This window comes from Periplaneta americana, chromosome 3, assembly GCF_040183065.1.
Source record: "Periplaneta americana isolate PAMFEO1 chromosome 3, P.americana_PAMFEO1_priV1, whole genome shotgun sequence".
Taxonomy (NCBI): domain Eukaryota; kingdom Metazoa; phylum Arthropoda; class Insecta; order Blattodea; family Blattidae; genus Periplaneta; species Periplaneta americana.
In genome coordinates this window covers 112,094,736-112,117,333 of record NC_091119.1, presented here as the reverse complement: position 1 = coordinate 112,117,333, position 22,598 = coordinate 112,094,736, and the positions used below count along the sequence as shown (strand labels likewise).

The following is a 22,598-nucleotide window of genomic DNA, read 5'->3' as shown; positions in this document are numbered from 1 at the left end:
AGGCTATCTTTTACTTCGTTTCCTGCTTTGTCTATCCGAAGTCTTTGTGGTCTCACAAAACGACATTTGCCTTTAGTCGTCTATCCTCAAAGGACCGATCTTTGTGATATGAGGAACAGTTGTTACGAAACTCTCTCAATAACATACAAACAGTACAAATTTTACGTGCCAAAAATACGCAGTGCGAGATCTTGGTCTGAATTGTCTTCCCAAGAAAGTCTGTTCAAAGTCGGTCTGTATTAACTTCGAACTTCGAATCTTATAGCAAACACGAAGGAAGGTTCAGTATTTACTGCATTTACATACGCTGTTGCTGAAATGACAATGCTTTCAGCTGCAAACTTAGCTACTTATATTCCATTTCCACAACTAGAAAAAGGCCTAGACGTGTGCCTAACTTATGGCATTTATTTGATGTGACTTGAAGCGATGACCTTGTGGCATGCTAATCTACCACTTGTGAGTGCCTATTAGAACATTAACGAAAATGTTCGGCAGAAAAGTCTCCATAACTTGAAAAGCTTACCACCGCCATCGTCACCACCTGAACTACCATGATCATAGTTACAACCACAACGACTACGATCATTAGGCGTACCGTACCACGATGAATATCAAGACCACGATCTCTGACTGCAACCACGATTATCACGTTACCAGCAACGACCACCACCACAACAAATACCATAACAGCAACCACCACCAAAAAGATTACGATCACTACCAATACCACGACCACAACCAGGACTATGACAACACCACTACTTTAACTATTTAACTATTACGACCACTAATCTCATCACGGACAGCACGACCATCAAGTCCACGACCATGTCCACCGTCAGTACCACGACCACATCCACTGTCACGACCTTTTCACAACTAAGACTAAATCCAGCATCACGAACATCATTACTACGACTACGTCCATTCTCACTACCATGCCTGGCCCAAACGAACTTCTTATAAAAAGCCAGTTATGATATTGGCGCCCAGCGTACCCAACCGGTTTTTCAAGGTTTTGGGTATCTTAAACATTGAAACCTAATAATCCATTATAATAATTAGGCCTATGTTAAGTGACTTACCATACTTGAAGATTCCATCCAGCGACATTCCTGACGAAAGTTAATGTTGACGTTATTGTAGTTCAGTCCATTACAATATATCAAATGTTTTTCAACATGTACATGGTGTTACTTTCAAAATTTCATTCATTAATAGTGTTCTGTACAAGGGCAGTTCTTTCACTGCATACTCAGCATTCCCGTCTTTCCTATTTTCTGCCTTCCTCTTAGTCTCCGCATATGATTCATATATCTTACTGTCGTCTATTATTTTATATCTTCTTCTGCCCCGAACTCTTCCTTCCAGTGCACCCTTCAGTAGACAGTTTCTTCTCAACCAGTAACCGAACCAATTCCTTTTTCTCTTCCTGATCAATTTCAGCATTTTCTTTCTTCGCCTACTCTTTACAACAGAGCTTCGTTTCTTATTTTTCTGTGCATTTCACACGCTCCATTCTTCTCCATATCCACATTTCAAGTGATTCTAGTCGCTTCTCTTCTCTTCGTCGTAATATCCATGTTTCTGCCCCCATACAATGCTACATTCCACACAAAGCACTTTAGTAGTTTCTTCTTTAGTTCTTTCTCCAGAGGTCCGCAGAAGACTCCTTTTTCTATTAAAAGCTTCCTTTGCCATTGCTATCCTCCTTTTGACTTCCTAGCAGCAGTTCATGTTACTACTCCCACTCCTTCCACTCCACTCTTACTACTCTTACTCTCACTCCCACTCTTACTACTTCACCTCCTACAACTCCTCCCACTTTTACTCGTACAACTGCTTCTTCTACTCCCACTCTTACTACTCCTCCCACTCTTCCTAATCCCACTTCTCGTACTCCTGCTACAATTTCTACCTCCATTCCTAATCCTACTGCTTTTCCTCATATTACTCTCGTGTTCCCACTCCTACTCCTCCAACTCATACTCTTCGTCTACATCTTCTACTCCTACTCCCAATCCTAATACTTCTACTTTTCCTCCTACAACTGTCCTCCTTCCACTCCTTCCACTCCTACCACTCCTACTCCTCTCATGTCCACTCCTCCTACTCCTAATTTTCCTCCTACTACTCTCTTCTCACTCCTACAATTCCTACTCCTCCTCCCACACCCACTCCTCCTGCTCCTACTTCTTTACTCTTCCTAATAATAATAATAATAATAATAATAATAATAATAATAATAATAATAATAATAATAATTTAGCACGCTATTTACCAGACAGATCGCTGGTCTGTTGCGAAAATGACTGATATACGAAGTGTGATGATGAAAGGTAGAAACAGAGTCGTGTAAATGGTACTACCCAGAATTTGCCAGGAGATACTTCGGAAACCACGAAAATCAAAGTCATGTGAGCCGGTTCCTAGGCTCCAAACCCAGGCCTCCCGAATACAAGGCAAGCGTGCTAGCTATGAGAGAACATCGCGATCGGTAATAATATTAGAAGAATGAATTCCATTTTGTAAAGAATGCAGAAATGTTAGTGGGACAGTAGGTGCGTTTAGCTGAATTTTTGTAAGTGGGAATGTATCTGCAATATTGTCTCAGTTCGTAATTGTTTGGCAAGCAGACCGTGAGTCTAGCCCTGGACTGCTGATATCTATTATACTGTAGGTCACCGTCTGTCACAACGATGAGTCCGTGCCGGGGCTACTTGACTGTCCCTCATGAAATATGCTGTGGGGTAATTAATACAAGAAACCCTTTGATGTCTGCTTTTCCTGCAAACATTTCTGAATGGTCCATAAATCGTGGGCTACGTGATTTATGGTTTGAGAGAAGGTTTCGTGTTTATGGTCGGTTATAATTTTTAACTGGTCTGGTGGGGATAAAGAAGTGGTCCAATTAGTAAAGACGTACTTGCAATGGCGGCCAATCTTTGTGCAACCACTGCAGTAGCAAGCCAGTTTTTGTGACGCGCACTCAGCTCTGCTCACACGAAGTGCGGATGAAATGTTACGATGTTGGGAAAAGTAGGAAATTATTAATATCGAAGGCAGTTCATGCCGTGTTTACTGATCTAATGGTTCATACGCATGACACCATACATCCCAAGTTTGCAAGACTAGAAGATTTTTAAGTACGATAAAATCCCTAGCGTGATTTCATTACGAAAGGGAAGCTTTATGCAGTATATTTACTACATATAAAAGCATACTGACCTTGAATGAGACTATCCATGCAAAATTTGTAAGGTATTTCATGTCAAAATGCAACTCTGCTAGTGAACATCGTCAGCTATCAAACGTAACATCGAAGCGCTGAATTACGTATTTCTAGTATCCCTGCATTAGAAATTGATTTCTAAATCTTCAGGCTGTAAAGAGTTCAGGAGGGTAGGTGATAAAATTTGGAGATATTAAGCAACCCGCCAAGTAAGCAAATATTCTGCAAGCAACCAAGTAATCACCAATAAACCGATCAGAAATTCAACGCTTCATCCAATCTTCCAAGCAAGTAACAACCCATCCACAATAAAGATCTCAAACGAAGCAATCACCAACCAATCAAGCAAACTTCAATCGACAAAGCATTCTCCAATCAACCGGAACAATCACAAATTAACAAATCTTCAATCCATCAAACGCTCACCTTAACCATTCACTCAATTACCCAAGCAAGCAACAAGCAAAAAGCAAGCAAGCAACCAACCGCGTATCACCTACAAACGAAGCAAACAATATTAAAAATATTAAAATAGAAGTTTCCAGCAAATGAAGACCTCCAAACCGTGTAAAACTGAATTAATAATAATAATAATAATAATAATAATAATAATAATAATAATAATAATAATAATAATAATAATAATAATAGGTAATTGTCTCAGGTGGTGGCAGGATCTTTTCTCGTTGCCAAAATTTCAGAACGGTCCCGAGGTTCACTCAGCCTCCTACAAAATTGAGTACCGGGTCTTTCCCGGAGGTAAAAGGCGGTCAGAGCGTGGTGCCGACCACACCACCTCATTCTAGTGCCGAGGTCATGGAAAGCATGGCGCTCTACCTCCATGCCCCCCCAAGTGTCTTCATGGCATATTAAGGGGATACCTTTACCTTTACCTTTTATAAGTAATTGTCTATGCGGATGACGTGAATATGTTAGGAGAAAATCCACAAGCTATTAGGGAAAACAACGGAAATTTTATTTGAAGCAAGTAAAGCGATAGGTTTGGAAATAAACCCCGAAAAGACGAAGTATAAATTAAATTTAAATTATGGTTTATTTAACGATGCTCGCAACTGCAGAGGTTATATCAGTGTCGTCGGTGTGCCGCAATTTTGTCCCGCAGGAGTTCTTCTACATGCCAGTAAATCTACTGACATGAGCCTGTCGCATTTGAACACATAAATGCCATCGGCATTTGCCGGGATCGAACCCGCAACCTCGACGATAGAAGGCCAGAGCTATACCAAGTACGCTACCTAGGCCGACAAGACGAAATATATGATTATGTCTCGTGACGAGAATATTATACGAAATGGAAATATAAAAATTGGAGATTTATCCTTCGAAGAGGTGGAAAAATTCAAATATCTTGGAGCTACAGTAACAAATATAAATGACACTCGGGAGGAAATTAAACACAGAATAAATATGGGAAATGCCTGTTGTTATTCGGTTGAGAAGTTTTTGTCATTTAGTCTGGTGTCAAAAAATCTGAAAGTTAGAATTTATAAATAGTTATATTACCGGTTATTCTGTATGGTTGTGAAACTTGGTCTCTCACTTTGAGAGAGGAACAGAGATTAAGGGTGTTTGAAAATAAGGTTCTTAGGAAAATATTTGTGGCTAAAAGGGATGAAGTTACAGGAGAATGGAGAAAGTCACACAACGGAGAACTGCACGCATTGTATTCTTCGCCTGACATATTAGGAACATTAAATCCAGACGTTTGAGATGGACAGGGCATGTAGCACGTATGAGCGAATCCAGAAATTCATATAGAGTGTTAGTTGGGAGGCCGGAGGGAAAAAGACCTTTCGCGAGCCCGAGACGTAGATGGGAGGATAATATAAAATTGATTTGAGGAAGGTGGGATATGATGATAGAGATTGGATTAATCTTGCACAGGATAGGGACCGATGGCGGACTTATGTGAGAGCGGTAATGAACCTGCGGGTTCCTTAAAAGCCATTGTAAGTAAGTAATAACAATAATAATACAGTATCATAAAGACTTTCAATGATATGAACAAAGCATACGACAGAATTAAAATAGTTAAAGTTTGGAAAGTACAAATAAATGCTGCAAGTACCAGATTCCGTAATAAAAAGAGTGAAGATAACTGTGTAAAACAGTGAGGAAACAGACTGGTTTGAGCGATGAAATGAAGTAAGAAAGGGTAGCGTCCAATCACCTATCCTCTTGAACGTCGTTGTGAATGCGATACGAAATAAGGTTTCAGGAGAAAATCATAAAGGAGGTACATAAACAATTAACTATGCAATTGGCATAATGATATGGATAGATAACGAAATATAATTAGAAAAAAATACAGTAGAATAAAATGAACACTCAATATGAACTGAAGATAAATGAGAACGAAACAAAAGTACTCGTAAAGAATTCCACAGTCAATAACTAAAACTAAATTGAATGGGAAATATTGAGTAGAAAAATTTAACTATTTAGAAAGCGACGTGATTGTCGCTGAAATAAAACCAAGAAGACTCTGCTGGTTGGGGGCACTTGGAACGAATGACGGAAGGCAGAGCAGCGAAGAAGGTGTGGAGAGAGAAGCCGGAGGGACGACGTAGAAGAGGAAGGCCTAGAGCAAGATGGAAAGATGGCGTGGAAGCTGACCTCAGGCAGCTGGGGTTGCGAGAATGGCGTAGGCGTGCTGTGGACCTCAATGAGTGGAGGAAAGTCGTCCAAGAGGCCTGAATCCTTCAAGAGTTGTAGTGCCGATGATGATGATGATGATGATGATGATGATGATGATGATGATGATGACGATGACGACGACGACGATGACGATGATGATGAGAAAGTGAATTGAATAAAGACGGGAGAATGGAACATGAAATTAGTGGCAGAATATACAGAGTGATTCGTTTGGGAAGACATTAAGTAAAAACTTGATAAAATTAAATTTAATAACCGTATTGGGTCCGATAGAAATAAACTTTGATTGATAAAATTAGAACTGTTGTTATATATTGTTAAATAATTTATACGTGTATTTTAGGAGAATGAGAGTTTTGTCCAAATTAGATCTCAACGTACGATGAAAGAGTAGTGGAACATACGATGACGTAGAATATCTACATGGAAACATCATATGTACTTCGGTACATTAAAATTATATATATATATATATATAATATGCGTAAATCACTTCGTGATTTAAGACGGCGCTTATTCCGTCGGATCCCGGCCAATTAGTCACTCATAACGAGTGCACCTCCGCACATATGTGGACATTGTCCTACGTTCATAGACATCTGTGACACAGTGCAGAGGGCAGGCCACCAGAGGGAACCCAAGAGGTGGAACTTAAACTGAGAGGATTCGATCCGGCACAGGGATGGGAATCCGGTGTGGCTTAGTGGATAAAACATCAGCACGTAGAGCTGAAAATCCGCGTTCAAATCCCGGTGCCGGAGAGAATTTTTCTCCGCCCCACTACTCTTTCATCGCGATGCATCGTAAGAAAATCTTTGCTCTGAGATCATGAATATCCCTGGGTCGCTGTGCATATACATCATTCTTCAGCAAACCCCAGAGAAAGAAATCTAATGGTGTCAGGTCTGGAGAATTTGGAGGCCACATAATTGACCCTCCCCGACCACACCAGTTGTTACCAAATGTGTCGACCTGATAATCACGGACGTCTGTTGCCCAATGAGTTGATGCACCATTCAGTTGGAACATGATACCCATATTGTTTTCCTGTTGCAGTTGTGTTTCGAAAAAGTTTTTCAACATGTCCAGGTATAGCCCTGATCGAACTGTTTCCTTTGCTTACGGCCACCAATATGTGGCATATTAACAGACATAGTTCCTTCAAACGTGCGAAATCATAACATTATCGACTTGTAACAGAGCCCTCTGAACACCACTGTCTCGTTGAAACCGCCATTGGACAGACGTTTCACTTTCAAATTTAGGAAACCTCAAGACATATTTCGTTCGTTGTGCTGTAAACGGTATTTTGTTTATTCCGTCGTTGCAGAGTAACTTCTTTTGTTTCTTATGCGGTAACAATGATGATACAAAACTCTCGTGCTTCAGTATCACAGTGGAACTGAAATTAATTCTACAGCAACTCCATTAGAAATTTTGTAGTCATTTTATTTTATGTCTTTCCAAACGGACCAGACTATATATTAATTCTAAATGTTACCATCTAATAAAAGATTTATTATGGAATATATACCTGTAAATTGCAAGAGAATTATGTGTAAGTCATATTTTAAACAAGTCTTGATTTTGCTTCGGAAACGGTCAATGACAAGGAGACATCAAAGAATTTAAAAGGTAAAAAGGTAAAAGGTAAAGGTATCCCCGTCACACGCCATGAAGGCACTTGAGGGGCATGGAGGTTGAACCCCATGTTTTCCATGACCTCGGTACTAGAATGAGGTGGTATGGTCGGCACCACGCTCTGACCGCCTTTTACCCCCGGGAAAGACCCGGTACTCAATTTTATAGGAGGCTGAGTAAACCTCGGGGCCGTTCTGGAAGTTTGGCAACGAGAAAATCCCGTCACCGCCCGGGATCAAACCCCGGACCTTCCAGTCTGTAGCCAGCTGCTCTACCAACTGAGCTACCTGGCCGCCCTCAAAGAATTTAAGCAAAAAAAAATTATTTCTTCTCAGCATAGTACAGAAAATAAGAAAAAAATAAATTTAGAATGAAGGAATTGGAAAACTATAAGATAAACTGCAAGGTAACAGAATTATGTGGATTGGGTGATGAAAGATTACGAAAGAAGATATTGATATTAAAAGTTACTCAATGAAAATCTCTCACAAGACCTACGATAAGAAGGTAATATCAGATGAAACAGGATGTGAAAATAAGAGAAGTAGTCATGGATGGAAGTAATGAACGAGAATATGTGGAATGATCGAGAAAACTGGAGACTGATATCTCACACTCAATCTCCATAATAGGGGACACGAGGACGATGATGATGATGATGATTATGATGATGATTATGATGATGATGATAATGATGATGATGATTAACTAATAAGGTATATCCTATTAGATTTAGTGGAACATTCTTTATTTAAATTACATTTTGATTAAATAGTATTATTATTATCATCTCATCATCATCATTAATTTGAGTACACAGGAAAAGCCACTTTTGGATAGTTGAAAGATAGCTATAGACCGGGTCAGCTTACTTCATACCCTAAGAGTGAAACCTAACCATTTCCCCCCCCCCCCCATTACTACATATGCTAGTGGATTGTGGTGATTTTCTAGTTTGCAGGTTGAATTTTCTTTTTCCAATTTCGTTTCGAATTTCCATACTGACAAATACTACAAATAGTAGTGATTTTGCAATTATTATGTTGGCAGCTGATACAGACGTTGTCGGTACTGGAGTTCCACGGAATTAAAATTGTACTAAATTTCTGAGCCGGTTACTGGCAGCTAGTGAAATTTGAACATAATAATAATTAATTAATATCAGTATTCATATTAATACATAATAATTATTTTGTGTTGCGTTGTGGTTTTAATTCAAGACTATAGTCAGGTAAGTGTAAATAAATATAACATACGAGTACATGGGTATGATAATGCAGGTGGTTAATCGATAGAAATACACATAGGCCTACCATTTCACATTTTAATGAATTTCTTTCGTGTTTAGATTTTTATTACAGAAATGTCAAAAAGAGGAAAAAGCATGGCAGTGACTGCACCAAGAAAGCGTAAAGCGTGCTGCAAGAGTGGGGATAATTTCCCCTACTGGCGCTCTGTTCTTTCAGATTTAACCGAAAGAAGATAATGAAGAAGGAATTATGCTCACGGAGACAGCAGTTATAAATAGAATAGGAAAATTATTAGGAGTAAGTATTCTTAAGTATACATTTCATGGTGATATTCAGTTTTCGGAGTTAGTACTAATAATTTCACGTTGTCAAACAAAATACATTTTTAGATTAGATCTCGTGAATCAATTGTTTAGTCAAATCAATGAATTTCATCTTGCCCCGGCAAAATACCTAACATGTCGATCCCTTTCTCGTATAGTTTTCCTACGAAAAAAGTATTACAAATTATTGAATTATTTAGAATAATCTTCCAACATAAAGGTAAAGTACGGTAAGTAAATAAGTCATTCAGTACTTAGGATCGTGTGATATCTGATAACAGTTGGCAGCACTGACAAGACGGCAATATTTGCTGTTTAGGAACTGTTCTTACTTGACCCTCACTATATATAGGGTTTTGTGAGCGCTTTGAGACATACGGCGGGTTAGTCTACATAACTGGAGAACGAAAAGGTTCACGAAAGGCAATCAAATTGAAATTGCGGGGATGTAACTACCACCTTGAACGGCATTCGAACTAGGAACGCCGAGGCGGGACTGACTCACTAGCTATTTCTGGGACTCACTATTTGCATAACAATTGGCTCTTCGCTCCTCTCCTTCTCCTAGATGTTGGGTACTGCAGATGCAGACTGCTAGACCTTATAAGGCTCTTTAGTGGCGAAACCGGATTTCTACAGATCGGAACAGGAAAAAAAAAAAAAAAAAAGGAACAAAATCGTACATATTCACGTAACGATTAAGGTGCGTGTGCTACTCTATTAATATTTCGTTTGATTTCATCTAGCGCATGGATATTTGTTCGCTGTCAGTGCGATGTGATATCTTACTACCTTGAAGTCAGGTGTCGTATTGAATTCACGCTATCGTGATGCCATATGATGCCATCATGTGCCCATCTAGTTTAGATATTTAAATGCATTAGGTGGAGTAGACTATGCCCCTTCACAGAATGAAAACCCTAAAAGAGGGAAATATCTCTGCCGTTGCTGCGTCTTCTAGCTCATCAACCTGTCACAAGGCTGTTAGTGTCTTGCATTACTGGAGCTATGTTCGGTTCATGTTTGTCGAATATGGCGAAGTTCGATATTCGCCGAGGCAAAAGGAGGCCTTTCATGTCTGTTCCATCTCGCTGTCCTCTACTCCCACCTCTTCATATTTTAATCGCTTAAGGATTTTAACACAGATCTTGTGATTAGTTTTTCATATATATATATATATACATATATATATATATATATATATATATATATATATATATATATATATATAGTTTCTATATAAATGCACGTTTAACATGAGTTTAATATAGCAATTCCTTTGTTTTTTAGAACTTTGAACATGTATTTATATTAGGCGATTGTCAAGATGGCCATGACTAGACCACGATAATCACGTGACTCCGATTCGTGCCGAAGCCTGTCTTTCTCGTTAGCCACGATGAGATCCGTGGAGTTACAACGTTAACCGCTACATTAGTAGTCTAACCTACAAGTGTAAAGAGGAAGAACATGTCTCAACCAAGTCCAAGTGATAAGCGGAGATCTATCACGCCTATTTTTAAACATGATTTGGAAGAAATGTTTTTTATTAAACTTGAATGAAGTGCAAAATATTTTAATATGTACGAAGACCTTAATTCATTTAAAGAAATTCAATCTTAAGAGACATTATTGCTCCCTACATCATTGCCAAATTTTGATAGCAATGTAGGTGAATCGCAAATGAAATTAATAAATCATTAACTCAAAGAAGCATTGCTATCAAGAGGCTTGAATTAACTTAAAATATCTCTCTCTTTGGAGGGGACATTCAGTCACAGCGACCATGGGTAAAATTACCCCACGAAACAAGTGAAATTAAGAATGTAAATTGTATATTATTATTATTATTATTATTATTATTATTATTATTATTATTATTATTATTATTATTATTCATTCATAGTGTTCTGACCAAGTACAGGTCTTTCACTGCAAATCCAGCATTCTACAGTATTTCCTATTTTCTGACTTCCTCTTTGTCATCTCATATCATCCATATTAATCTTAATATCGTCTATCATCTGATATCTTCTTCTGCCCCGAACTCTTCTTCCGTTCACCATTCCTTCCAGTGCATCCTTCAGAAGGCAGTTTCTTCTTAACCAGTGACCCAGCCAATTCCTTTTCCTCTTTCTGATCAGTTTCAGCATCATTCTTTCTTCACCCACTCTTTCCAACACAGCTTCGTTTCTTATTCTGTCTGTCCATTTCACACGCTCCAACCTTCTCCATATCCATATTTCAAATGCTTCTAGTCGCTTCTCTTCACTTAGTCGTAATGACCATGTTTCTGCCCTCGTACAATGCTACACTCTACACAAAGCACTTCACTAGTCTCTTCCTCAGTTCTTTCTCCAGAGGCCCGCAGAAGATGCTCCTTTTTCTATTTATTATTATTATTATTATTATTATTATTATTATTATTATTGGCGGCCGGGTAGCTCAGTTGGTAGAGCAGCTGGCTACGGACTGAAAGGTCCGGGGTTCGATCCCAGCTGGTGACAGGATTTTTTCTCGTTGCCAAACTTTCAGAACGGCCCCGAGGTTCACTCAGCCTCCTATAAAATTGAGTACCGGGTCTTTCCCGGGGGTAAAAGGCGGTCAGAGCGTGGTGCCGACCACACCACCTCATTCTAGTGCCGAGGTCATGGAAAGCATGGGGCTCTACCTTCATGCCCCCCAAGTGCCTTCATGATATGTTACGGGGATACCTTTACCTTTTACCTTATTATTATTATTATTATTATTATTATTATTATTATTATTATTATTATTATTATTACTATTATTATCCATCAGCGTATTTGTTACATATTTAAAATATAGACCTATTTTACATTTTAGAGAGGCATTGAGGAAGAGATAAACAGCGAGCCAACTTTTCGGCTCAGTTGCAGAATTTGTTTACTGTTAGCGAGGTCTCTCAGAAACGTTGATGATGGAGAGATCATTAACCCAACCCTTAATAATATCTGCGAAATAATTTTGCTCTGAACTAATGAAAATGTATCAATTTGTTATCATGTCACACAAAACTGTGAGACGCAGAAATATACTTTACTAAAGCAATGTAAAAGTTAATTTAAGAGTAGAGTAGGCCTACTTGGTAAATTTAAGGACCCGGGGCCCCAACCTCATAAATCCTGTTTCAGCAATGTAAAAGTTAATTTAAGAGTAGAGTAGGCCTACTTGGTAAATTTAAGGACCCGGGGCCCCAACCTCATAAATCCTGTTTCAGCCTTGGAGACTCATACTATGTTCAACCACATAGACTTCACCCTAACCTATTTTTAACTATTCGCGTTCCGAGGTTGCACTAGAGTGTGGGCTCGTATTTCGCTTGGGTTGATTAGCTGATTGTCCTTTTTTTTTTTTGTTCCTAAGTTTTTCCCAATGATAAGACAAATATCAGGTAATTCCATGGCGAACACTTTCTCATCTCTCCAAATAGCATCTTGGTATCACCATTTCCACCGCCGCTAGATAACTTCGCAGTTGATATAGCGTCGTTAAATAACCAAATTTAAAATAATAAATTCTACGAATACAGCAACTTGTTGGGGACAATTTTTTGTCGTGAGGAGAAACGTATAGAGATCCTCGGCATAGCGCGGTTTTTTTATATACGCAAAGTATTAGAAGGGAAAAGTTGGTTAAAAATAAACATAATGCAACAGAGTGACTTTGCTAGAACTTTTATAGTTAATCATTTGTCTCGCTCTGATTTACGGTTTTGTTTTGTTTTCCACAGATCCTGACACAGCCACGGTCACAATCGGAGAGGCACCTAGCGGGTGAGTACAGAACCTCATTACTAAGCAACGAAAACAAAAGCATGAGAAACAAAATCCAATCGGAACTCCATTGAAGTCAATGCTTACGCTCTACTTCGCAGAAATGATGAATGTGTTCGTAAATTCTAGCAGCAGGGCAGGAAACGTTTTTTGAAAAAAATTCTCAGAATTAGTAAATTCCTTGTTGTGGTATCTGATCAGTTGTCGGAACCCGTAGAAGTGCACATAGAAGCCAATGAAGAGCACTGAGTTTACTTCATCAGAGGTCATAAGATTTCTAAAACAAAGGCGTTTCGAAGTGGAAACAATAGCAGCTGATTCAGTGAGTTCATACGGAACGTTTTCTTGTCATTAAATTCGAGTTAATATTATAATGAAGATACTACACTTATCAGAACTTGAGTAACGTGAAAGGAAATTAAATTCTATTTGAACTTAGAGCCTACTTTTTTCCAAACTATTTTGTTTTCTTATTCATCTATCCATCCATCCGTCCATCCACCCATCCAGTCGACCTCGGAAGCGTAGTTGGTATAGCGCTGGCCTTCTATGCGGGTTCGATCCCGGCCCAGGTCGATGGCATTTAAATGTGTTTAAATGCGACAGGCTCATGTCAGCAGAACTGCGACGTTGATATAACCTCTGCAGTTGCGAGCGTCGTTAAATAAACCATGATTTAAAAAAAATTCCTTCCATCCGTCCGGCCGTTCGTCCGTCCATCCATCCATCCATCCGTACATTTATTTATTTATTTTTCCCTTAAAGAGATCAGCCATTCCTATAATTGTATGACCAATTACCATAATAACTAATAATCACATTAAATGTTATTTATCACAGCTAATTGTTTAAATCTATTGTTATTTGCCGTAGTAATAATTAGAACATCATCTGTATCTGCGTAACTACAAATCTGCCGTCCGCCGCAATAGGTGTTCCTCGTGGTTTTTCTCAATGTCTTATTTTTTAACAAAAATATTCCCTGGCTCTGGGATTTCAGTAGTACTGGTAGTAGTCGTCGTCGTCGTCGTCGTCATCATCGTCATCATCATCATCATCATCATCATCATCATCATCATCATCATCATCATCATCATCATCATCATCATCATTTCCGCAGGAATACTTATGAAATTTCAGAAGAAAATACATGGGATCGAAACTAGATAAAAAGGATTTTAGGTCTGCTGATCAGACCTCATTATGAAATTGTTTAAATATGAATAAAATATGACTTCTTATAAATGCAAAACTAGACAATAATGTGAAAATTATGGAAGTGCCCTGGCGCCGTCTGGCTTCGAAAAATAGTACCCTGGTGCCCCCAGGACCTGCCAGGCCTAAACAACACCCCTGTTTTTTTTTTTTCAATGATTGGCAGTTGGCATTGGTGGTAAGCTCTAGATAATGCATAGATTTTTATAAGGGGCACCAAAGTCGCCATGTCATTACTTGTCCGTCGAGGATATGACGACTCATATAAGATACCTACGCCACATCACCACCAAAGGTATGATATTAAGGTCCGTTTCACACCTACATGGCGACCGTCCAAACGGTACCTTTCCGATGACTTTCGTTGGACACTTCACACACAACTGATCGATCATATTCGTAGTCTGTTATTCTAGTATTTTGTTGCCAACATGGATCGTAGACGCGTTATAGCAATGATGATACTGTATTTACTTACAATGGTCAACCACTGAGCAATTCACCGTTGCTCTATCCCCCTTCATTCAGATCATTTCTTGCTTACAGCTTCTAGAGAACCCGAAGGTTCATTGCCGTTCCTCACATAAGCTCGCCATCGGTTCCTATCCTGAGAAAGATTAATCCAGTCTACCATCATATCCTACCTTCCTCAAATGCATTTTAATATTATCCTCCCGTCTACGTCTCGGCCTCCTCAAAGGTCTTTTTTCCCTCCGGCCTCCCAACAAACACATTATATGCATTTCTGGATTCGCCCATATGTGTTACATGCCCTGCCCATCTCAAACGTCTGAATTTAATGTTCCTAATTATATTAGGTGAATAATACAATGTGTGCAGTTCTGCGTTGTGTAAGTTTCTTCATTCTCCTGTAACTTCATCCCTCTTGGCTCCAAATATTTTCATAAGCACCTTACTCTCAAAGTACCTTAACCACTGTTTCTCTCTCAAAGTGAGAGTCTAAGTTTCACAACCATACAGAACAACCGGTAATATAATTGTTTTATAAATTCTAACTTTCAGCTCTGTTGGGATACTATTCCGAGGCTTATGTTGGTGTTTCGTAATATGCTGTTTTTTTTACAGTGATGGGTTGTTAGCTCTTCGCCCAACCCCCAGTCTGGAGGACCTCTCTTTTTCGGCTGCCCGGGACTGCTTATTCAATATATTCGCAGCTACCCTTCATATCTGGAGGCCGTCTCCTCTGTTCACATCCTGAGGACGCGCCATACCGTGGTGATAGGGACCCACTGGGGATAGGGGATGGTGATACTGTATAGGCGAATTAAAAAAAGGAGGAACAGAATTCTCTGAATTCACTCATTAAATATGAAAAGGATAGAGTTTGAGGCATTTTATCTACTTTTCGTGGAGTTTAGAGACGACGAAACAAGTTTTTCAGTTGTAGGAAAACTTCCCTGCTAGTATTTTTCGTTTCATTTATATCTTTATATACAACACTTGTAGTGTCCTAAAGTACTGGCCTCTTCTCAATTAAAGAAATAATATTATCAATGTCAATAAGATTCAAGACTCGGGATGCTTTATTGTCATGAAACAACAAGGTGTTGATGTGAACATTGTCATGAATAGTAATAATAATAACACCAAATAATTATTATAATGTATTAATAACAAATAATAATTATCATAAAGATTATTTACAGAGAATAACCCGCACGTAGATTAAAATAATAACATAAAAAGCTTATATATACACTGGCCATATTGAGTGATATAAATATTAATGTTCACTGAATACAATGCATAATGTTGGTAGATAAATGCACAATGTTGGTAGAACAGGGCAATAGACAAGGCACGTGTGAAGGACGCCATTCAACTGTTAACTCCACTACCATATGTTGCGCCGTTACTGTGATGGTTACCGAACTTGTAGTGGGAAGGCACGGAGACATCACAGTGGCCGCTTACTGTATAGACGGCACGATGCAGTGAAAGCTCTCGTAGGCCTATAATTTTCGTACTTCAACAGTGTAAACAGTGCCGTTTCGACGGTCGCCGTGTATGTGAGAAACGGTCAAGGGTTTGAAGCGTGGAGAGGGATGCGCAATGTGGCGGATGGTGCAACCGGTTTAACCGGGCAGCACAATCGGCACGCAACTCATTCTGTCACGGTTACACAAAAAGCTTCTTTGGGCAGAAGTGCTTAGGGATTCTGCATTTCCCGCCGATAAGCAACTCTAAACCACTGTGGGTTTGAAAATGTTACAAATCAAAACATATTTAGGCAAATCCGCAGGGACTAGATCTAAGTTCTTTCTCTCCTTTGGTTGCCCCTTGCATGTTTTCTCTCTTGTCGATCATAAATCACTAATGGAGGATTTATCTTCAAAGCTTGTTGTACTGGTCACCATCTCATTATCCGTTTGACTCTAAATTATATATCTACTCATGCGAGGTTGTTCTGACAGCAGTTAAATGGCAGCAATTCAGAACCGCAAAAATATATGTACATGAATTAGCAGTAATATAACAGGATTCTCTATAGACTAGATTGAACTTGTTGCTAGGATACGCTAATTAGTAAGACGGTATAATATTTTAAGTTCTTTTTATAGACTGATCTCAGAACAAAAAACAAGCGACGCTAGATAATCAACCTTGTATGCGTGTGCTTCGACTGTTAGAAACTACCATTACTATTTCTCTTCAGTAGTTTTCATTGACAACGGGATTTACCCGAAGGATATACTTGGATTCTTTTCCACTTGAACACACTATACGCTTCTGACAATGAAGGGTAAGCACGATATTGGGCCTTTACCCAAGATACACAGCCATTACATTGACACATACATACGTACACGAGTATTTCCTGTATAATTTAGGAAGGATATGAAACTACATTCGTTACTTCTGCGCATATTTACTTCTAGTGCATTTGTATCTACTGTGGACGAATGAAAATTATAATCGTTTGCATTGTAACCAATATGCGTACAAACTCGTGAGGACGAAGGTGTGAGATGAGTTAATAGAGTTGTTATATTTAAAAAGTAAAAATTCGGGACACTTTACTTTCATCTTTAAAATGCGCAAAATGAAAAGGGTAAAAATATATTAACTGCCTTGCATTAGATGGAGCAGAACTAGTAAATATAAAAATCTAAAACTTTAAAACAATCGGCGTTCTTACCCAAAACGGCTTGGTTGTAGGCTGAATTTTTTTTAAGTAAAAACACCGTGTTTTCGGTGACTGCGAACGAAATCAGTTTTTTTACAATTAATGACACAGTGTACTCATTCGAACACCTAATTCTGATTTATGAGATTGCAAAAACATTTTTTGGTCGAGAAGCAACGGAAACACGTGGCCTTTACTGAGTATGGAAAAACATTCGATGGCTGAGAACCAGATTGTTCTAAGTCCAACTTTTTATAAGAAAGAAATCTGTATTTCATTGTGTTGTAGTTCTTGTCTGCATATATGAATCGAACAAAATTGTAAATATTCCTCTCCATAAGGTTGCTATGAAGCTATTCCAAATTGTTTCCTGAAGCTTTGAATGCCAGGAGCTTGAAATAGCTCTCCTGAAAAAAAAATAGTAAAATGAACTTGGAACAGTCTGGTTCTGGGCCATCGGTATAGGTACCATAAAATACATTTCCAACTTATAATTTGCATTTTTATTTACTATAAAATTCTACCAAAGTAATGTATTGCACACGAAACGTTCAGATATTATTGTAAATAGCTATTGCTGTCCTAAGCAAAGGCAAACAAAATATGGTCTTATGCAGATATCTCATCTTTACTCATGACTAGAGTCCTGCTTTTGGTTTCTTTGAGTACAAGATAGTTAGGTGTACATAGATCATACTAACTTCTATCTGCGGGTCAGACCTGTTCAAGGCTGTTCTAAGTCCGTCTTTCCGCTCCGTTTCGTGTGTTTACATCTGTGTATTCTTGTATCTGTGAGAACAATACTCACATACAAAATATACTGTCACGTGAATTTTATTAGCAAATTGAATATTTATTTAAAGCCACCTTATGAACAACAGAAGATTATACTCACAATAAGTAAAACGCGTCTAGATTCTAGATATGTTCTGTTTCATAATACATTTTTTAACCAAAAAGTAAAAACCAATGTTCATTATTTTCTCCTATTTACAGAATAACATTATTCTAACCCATTAAGCTTGCAGGCCAGAGATTGCTTCTTCATGACTAGTAACTCCTTGTATCGTGTAAAGTAACAAGTAATTGCTGAGATACATAATCGTCTTAATATAAAACTGACACAACATTAGTATTTGTTATATATTGTTGGTCTGAAGAGGAAGAGCCGCTTATGTCGCTATGTCAAATCGTTACTAGGATACTCGGTGACCACGCCTCGTTCCATTGTCTTGCATCCCGCTGGTCAAGTAAGGAAAACCCCGACAATCTAGGCCTACCTTAAGACCAAAAAGCTTAAATTGCCCTTTCGAAATTATTAATAAATTTCCTATGTACATAAAGCTCATGTTTCAAGTCTTGTGATAATTCGCTACAGAGGTAAATGCATAGGCTATCAACGCTAGATATATGCAGTCTATTTGCAAAAGATTAAATTTTAACTTGACCTACGTTAAGTGTCACAAATCAGTTATCGAATTTTGAAATTCCCTCCATTAGTTTTTTTTTCTTTTTTTTTTTTTTTTGTTATACGAGGAAGGCTATAAATAAACATCGTATGTATATTATAATTTTTAAAGTATTGTACTTACAGCACAGTTCAAAATAATTACTCACTTATGAATGTTAGACTTATAAATATAAGCAAATTGTTGGCTCATGCTATTCTGAAATACAATTAACACTTTCTGAAATGTAATTGATAACTTCTGAAATACAAATCACTAATTTGAAATACAAATGACGCTTTCTGAAATACAGTTGACGGCGTACGTCAAGGCAGCACGCTAGGAAGAATGAAGAAATGCAAACGACACAAAACTTCAATATCAATGAAACGAGAGATGTACAATGTCGATATCTGACGCCTATTTCGAGTACGAAACAGCTGACCAGAATAAACCAAGGAGGAAAACAAAACGTGAAGCAGATACAAAATACTGCGGACGAAGGATTAGGGAAACAGCTGGAAGTGTCTGAAGTCAGGAGCATAGACAAGACTAAAGGGGGAAATGCAAGAGAAGACATGAGAAGAACGAGCGAAGGAATGAAGCGACTACCAGATATTAGTGACTGTGAGGACAGAATAGATAGGGCTTTGGAGAGGTTATTAGCGAAGAAGAAGAGTGCTAAAAAGTGAGTGCAAGAAACTTAGGGGTGGCAATAGTGTAAGAAAAGGAACAGAGGAGACAGTGTTAAGTGTAAGAAGATAGGGTAAGAGTATAATAAGATAGACTGTCAAACAATGAATACAAGAGAATTAAAGTGAAAAAAAGAAAACATCTGAACAAATGTGAAGTGGAATGAGAGAGAAATTGCAAGTGTAATTAAGTGAATTGGATATTTCGTGTTTTTCAATGTTATGGGTTGGGAGTAGTATCAGGGGTACTATAACTGTAGGAGTATGATAGAAATAAATATATGGAAAGAGATAATAAAATAGGAAATTTAGGAGTGAAGCGAAAAGAAAGAGATAAATATGTAAATAAACAGAGGATAGAAAAAAAGTAAGTGATGTAAGTGTTGTAAAATAGAGTAAACGGAAAAGTCACCAAGTAATGGGGAGAAAATAGCGGGAAAACAATGATTAAGAGTAGGTAGGATTTGAGGGTAGAGAAGAAAATAAATAAATAACGCAAATTATTAAGGAAGGAAGATGCAATATTTAATAGGTGAGCGAGAAATGGAAGGGAGACAGCCTAGGTAGGAGGAAGAGAATAGAAGAGGATAGAGGGGGAAGGACATAGAGCAATTCAGTCATAACAGAACATTAGAAAGTAATCAGGAAATTCTCGGCAAAGAATACATTAATAGAAAAGAGTTATATGTATTAAAGGGATGGTGGATCGAAAAACAGAAATGTGAATGTCCACCATAACTGTGAATTGTAAAGCTGACTGACAAATAAATATCATATCATATCATATCATACAGTTGACGAATCTGAAATGCAATTTAACGAGTTCTGAAATACAACTGACGAATCTGAAATACAAATTATGTTTTCTGAAATACAATTGATTAATCTGAAACACAAATGACGCTTTCTGAAATTAAATCGACCAGTTCTGAAATGCATGTGGAAAAGGTGTAGAAGTATCTGGGAATTAGTATTACATGCCAAGATCTCACCGAAGTAGTAGTTTTTAATCAGGTTATAAGAGCAACCAAAGTAACAGAATGTTTAAACGACGTTACTCCTACGTATGCGGCAAGGATTAATACACACTTCGGTTTGGGTGAGAAGTCATAAGGTAGCGGTTCAACCATTCGTCTTGCTCAGCGGGACGCTCGTGATATTATTCCCAGTATGTTAAAGGAACCGATGTGTTAGGAAACTGTAGAAAAACTAAAATCTCATAAAGAAGGATCAATAATATTTTGCTATAATTATATGTGTATTGCTTCCAGATAAACCGGCTAGAAAATTCATTCAATACATTGGAAGAAATTGTTGCCTAAAATCATAAAATGGTGAAAATCATGGGTGCCGAAATCATGCAGTTTTACGAAAATCTTTAAGTGAATTTACTCATTTAATTAATTGCTTTATTATTTATTTATCATTTAGTTATATAGCTAGATGGATTTATTCAGCAATATTATATATACAGACGCACTACACCAGGGGTGCCGAACTGAGGCTCCCGGCAGAGCCGCTATAGTGTTGTAGTTGCTGTCAACGACGTCGTAGCATTGACCGAAGGTAGCCGAATGGTTCTCACCAGCGCAGCGCGAGGGTAGGGGAAGTCTGCGATCGCGCGATATTGGAAGACTAGTCAGCTCTGTATCAGTGTTTTCTGTTGAACGGAAAAATGCTTATCGGAATAATAAACGTACGTCAAATCGATTTATTTACAGGTTACATTTTGGAGGAACAAGCTGCTTTCGTAGAAAGCTGACAATGCGTTCTCTTCGTAACAAGTTCATGGATGTTAACGTTAATTTTTTTAGAAGTCATTAACCGAAGATAATTTTACAAGTGTTTATCCGACATTCTGCTACGAATATGAGACTTTGTTAATTTCATTAATAAAAATGCAGCTTCACAAATATAAGTCGTCACGAACAGTGAAAACACATTTTCAACAAAAGCACTAACGTAGGAAATCGTTCTTAACTGAAAACTGCGTCTTGCGCCTTTGTTCGCCTTGCCTCTTTTACGCGGAGGATGACTGTTATTAGGGTCTACGCTCTTCACTCATAATTTATTATATTTCAGATGTTAAACCTAAAATAATACACTATTAATCACAATTTAACTTAATGACATTCGCCTAAAATGTACACAAATGGTTATATCAATTCTACTCCGTTGAACACAATGAATGCGCTTTGTTTATATTTCTCTGCTTATGTATTGCAATCTAGGCAATAGTGGGGGTTGCGTTTAGTTTGTAATCTCCACCACTACTTTCCCTACCCATGAATCACATGCTTTCGCGTAATCTTCTGTGCGAACCCCATAGCTTGTTTTTATATTCGTCTCCACAGAGTAGTACTCTTCGCATTTACATGACCAGCGCTCTGTTGGTTACAAGAACCGAAGACACATTATCTTTCGTACGCGGCTCCCGGGAGAGCCTCGAATCTGATTGTCGGAGCCTCGAGCACCGAAAAAGCCTCAGTCCGGCACCCCTGCACTACACCATCAGAATTTACCCTATATACTGTACTTATTTATTTACTTTTATATTTATTTAGTTAATTATTTACTTAGGATACTTCGCTACTTATTTAGGTACGTAATGAATTTATTTACTTATTTGTTTCCATATGTTTCTACGTGCATATGTATGTATAGTATGTATATATGTATGTAATTTATTATTTATTTATTTATCTATTTATTTATTTATTATTCATTCATTTATTGCATTTGCACGCACTTGCAACACGCAAACAGAGTAATCTATGTACGAACACCCAGGAAATTACTTGATCAGTTGGATGTGATAATTACCTAAATTTACTCACGGACGAAAATCACCCTGTCAATCCAGAAATAAGCTTCACATTGTGAGGTCTGCTGGCCACACATTAGCACTTGTATCTTTTTTTTAGTCAGTTATTTAACGACGCTGTATCAACTACTCGGTTATTTAGCGCGGATGGAATTTATGATAGCGGGATGGTATTTAGTGAGATGAGGCCGAGGATTCGCCATAGATTACCTGACATTTACCTTACGGTTGGAAAAAACCTCGGAGAAAACCAACCAGGCAATCAGACTCAGCGGGAACCGAACCACGCCCGAACGCAACTCCAGATCGTCAAGAAGCGTCTCAGCAGACTGAGCTACGCCGGTGG

The 22,598-nt window shown here is 38.2% G+C and overlaps 1 protein-coding gene across 8 annotated transcripts in view; it reads left to right on the top strand.

Moving 5' to 3' along the window:
* cv-c (crossveinless c) overlaps positions 1-22,598 on the top strand; it is a 1,115,617-nt gene that overhangs the window by 604,369 nt on the left and 488,650 nt on the right. For all 8 annotated transcript variants that reach the window (XR_011331368.1, XM_069821284.1, XM_069821285.1 and 5 more), the window contains one exon: positions 12,883-12,925. Coding sequence is in view for 7 of the 8 variants with exons in the window: in XM_069821284.1 (XP_069677385.1) it covers positions 12,883-12,925 (43 nt within the window). In the remaining variant the exon portion in view is untranslated. The remainder of the gene's footprint in view (positions 1-12,882; positions 12,926-22,598) is intronic.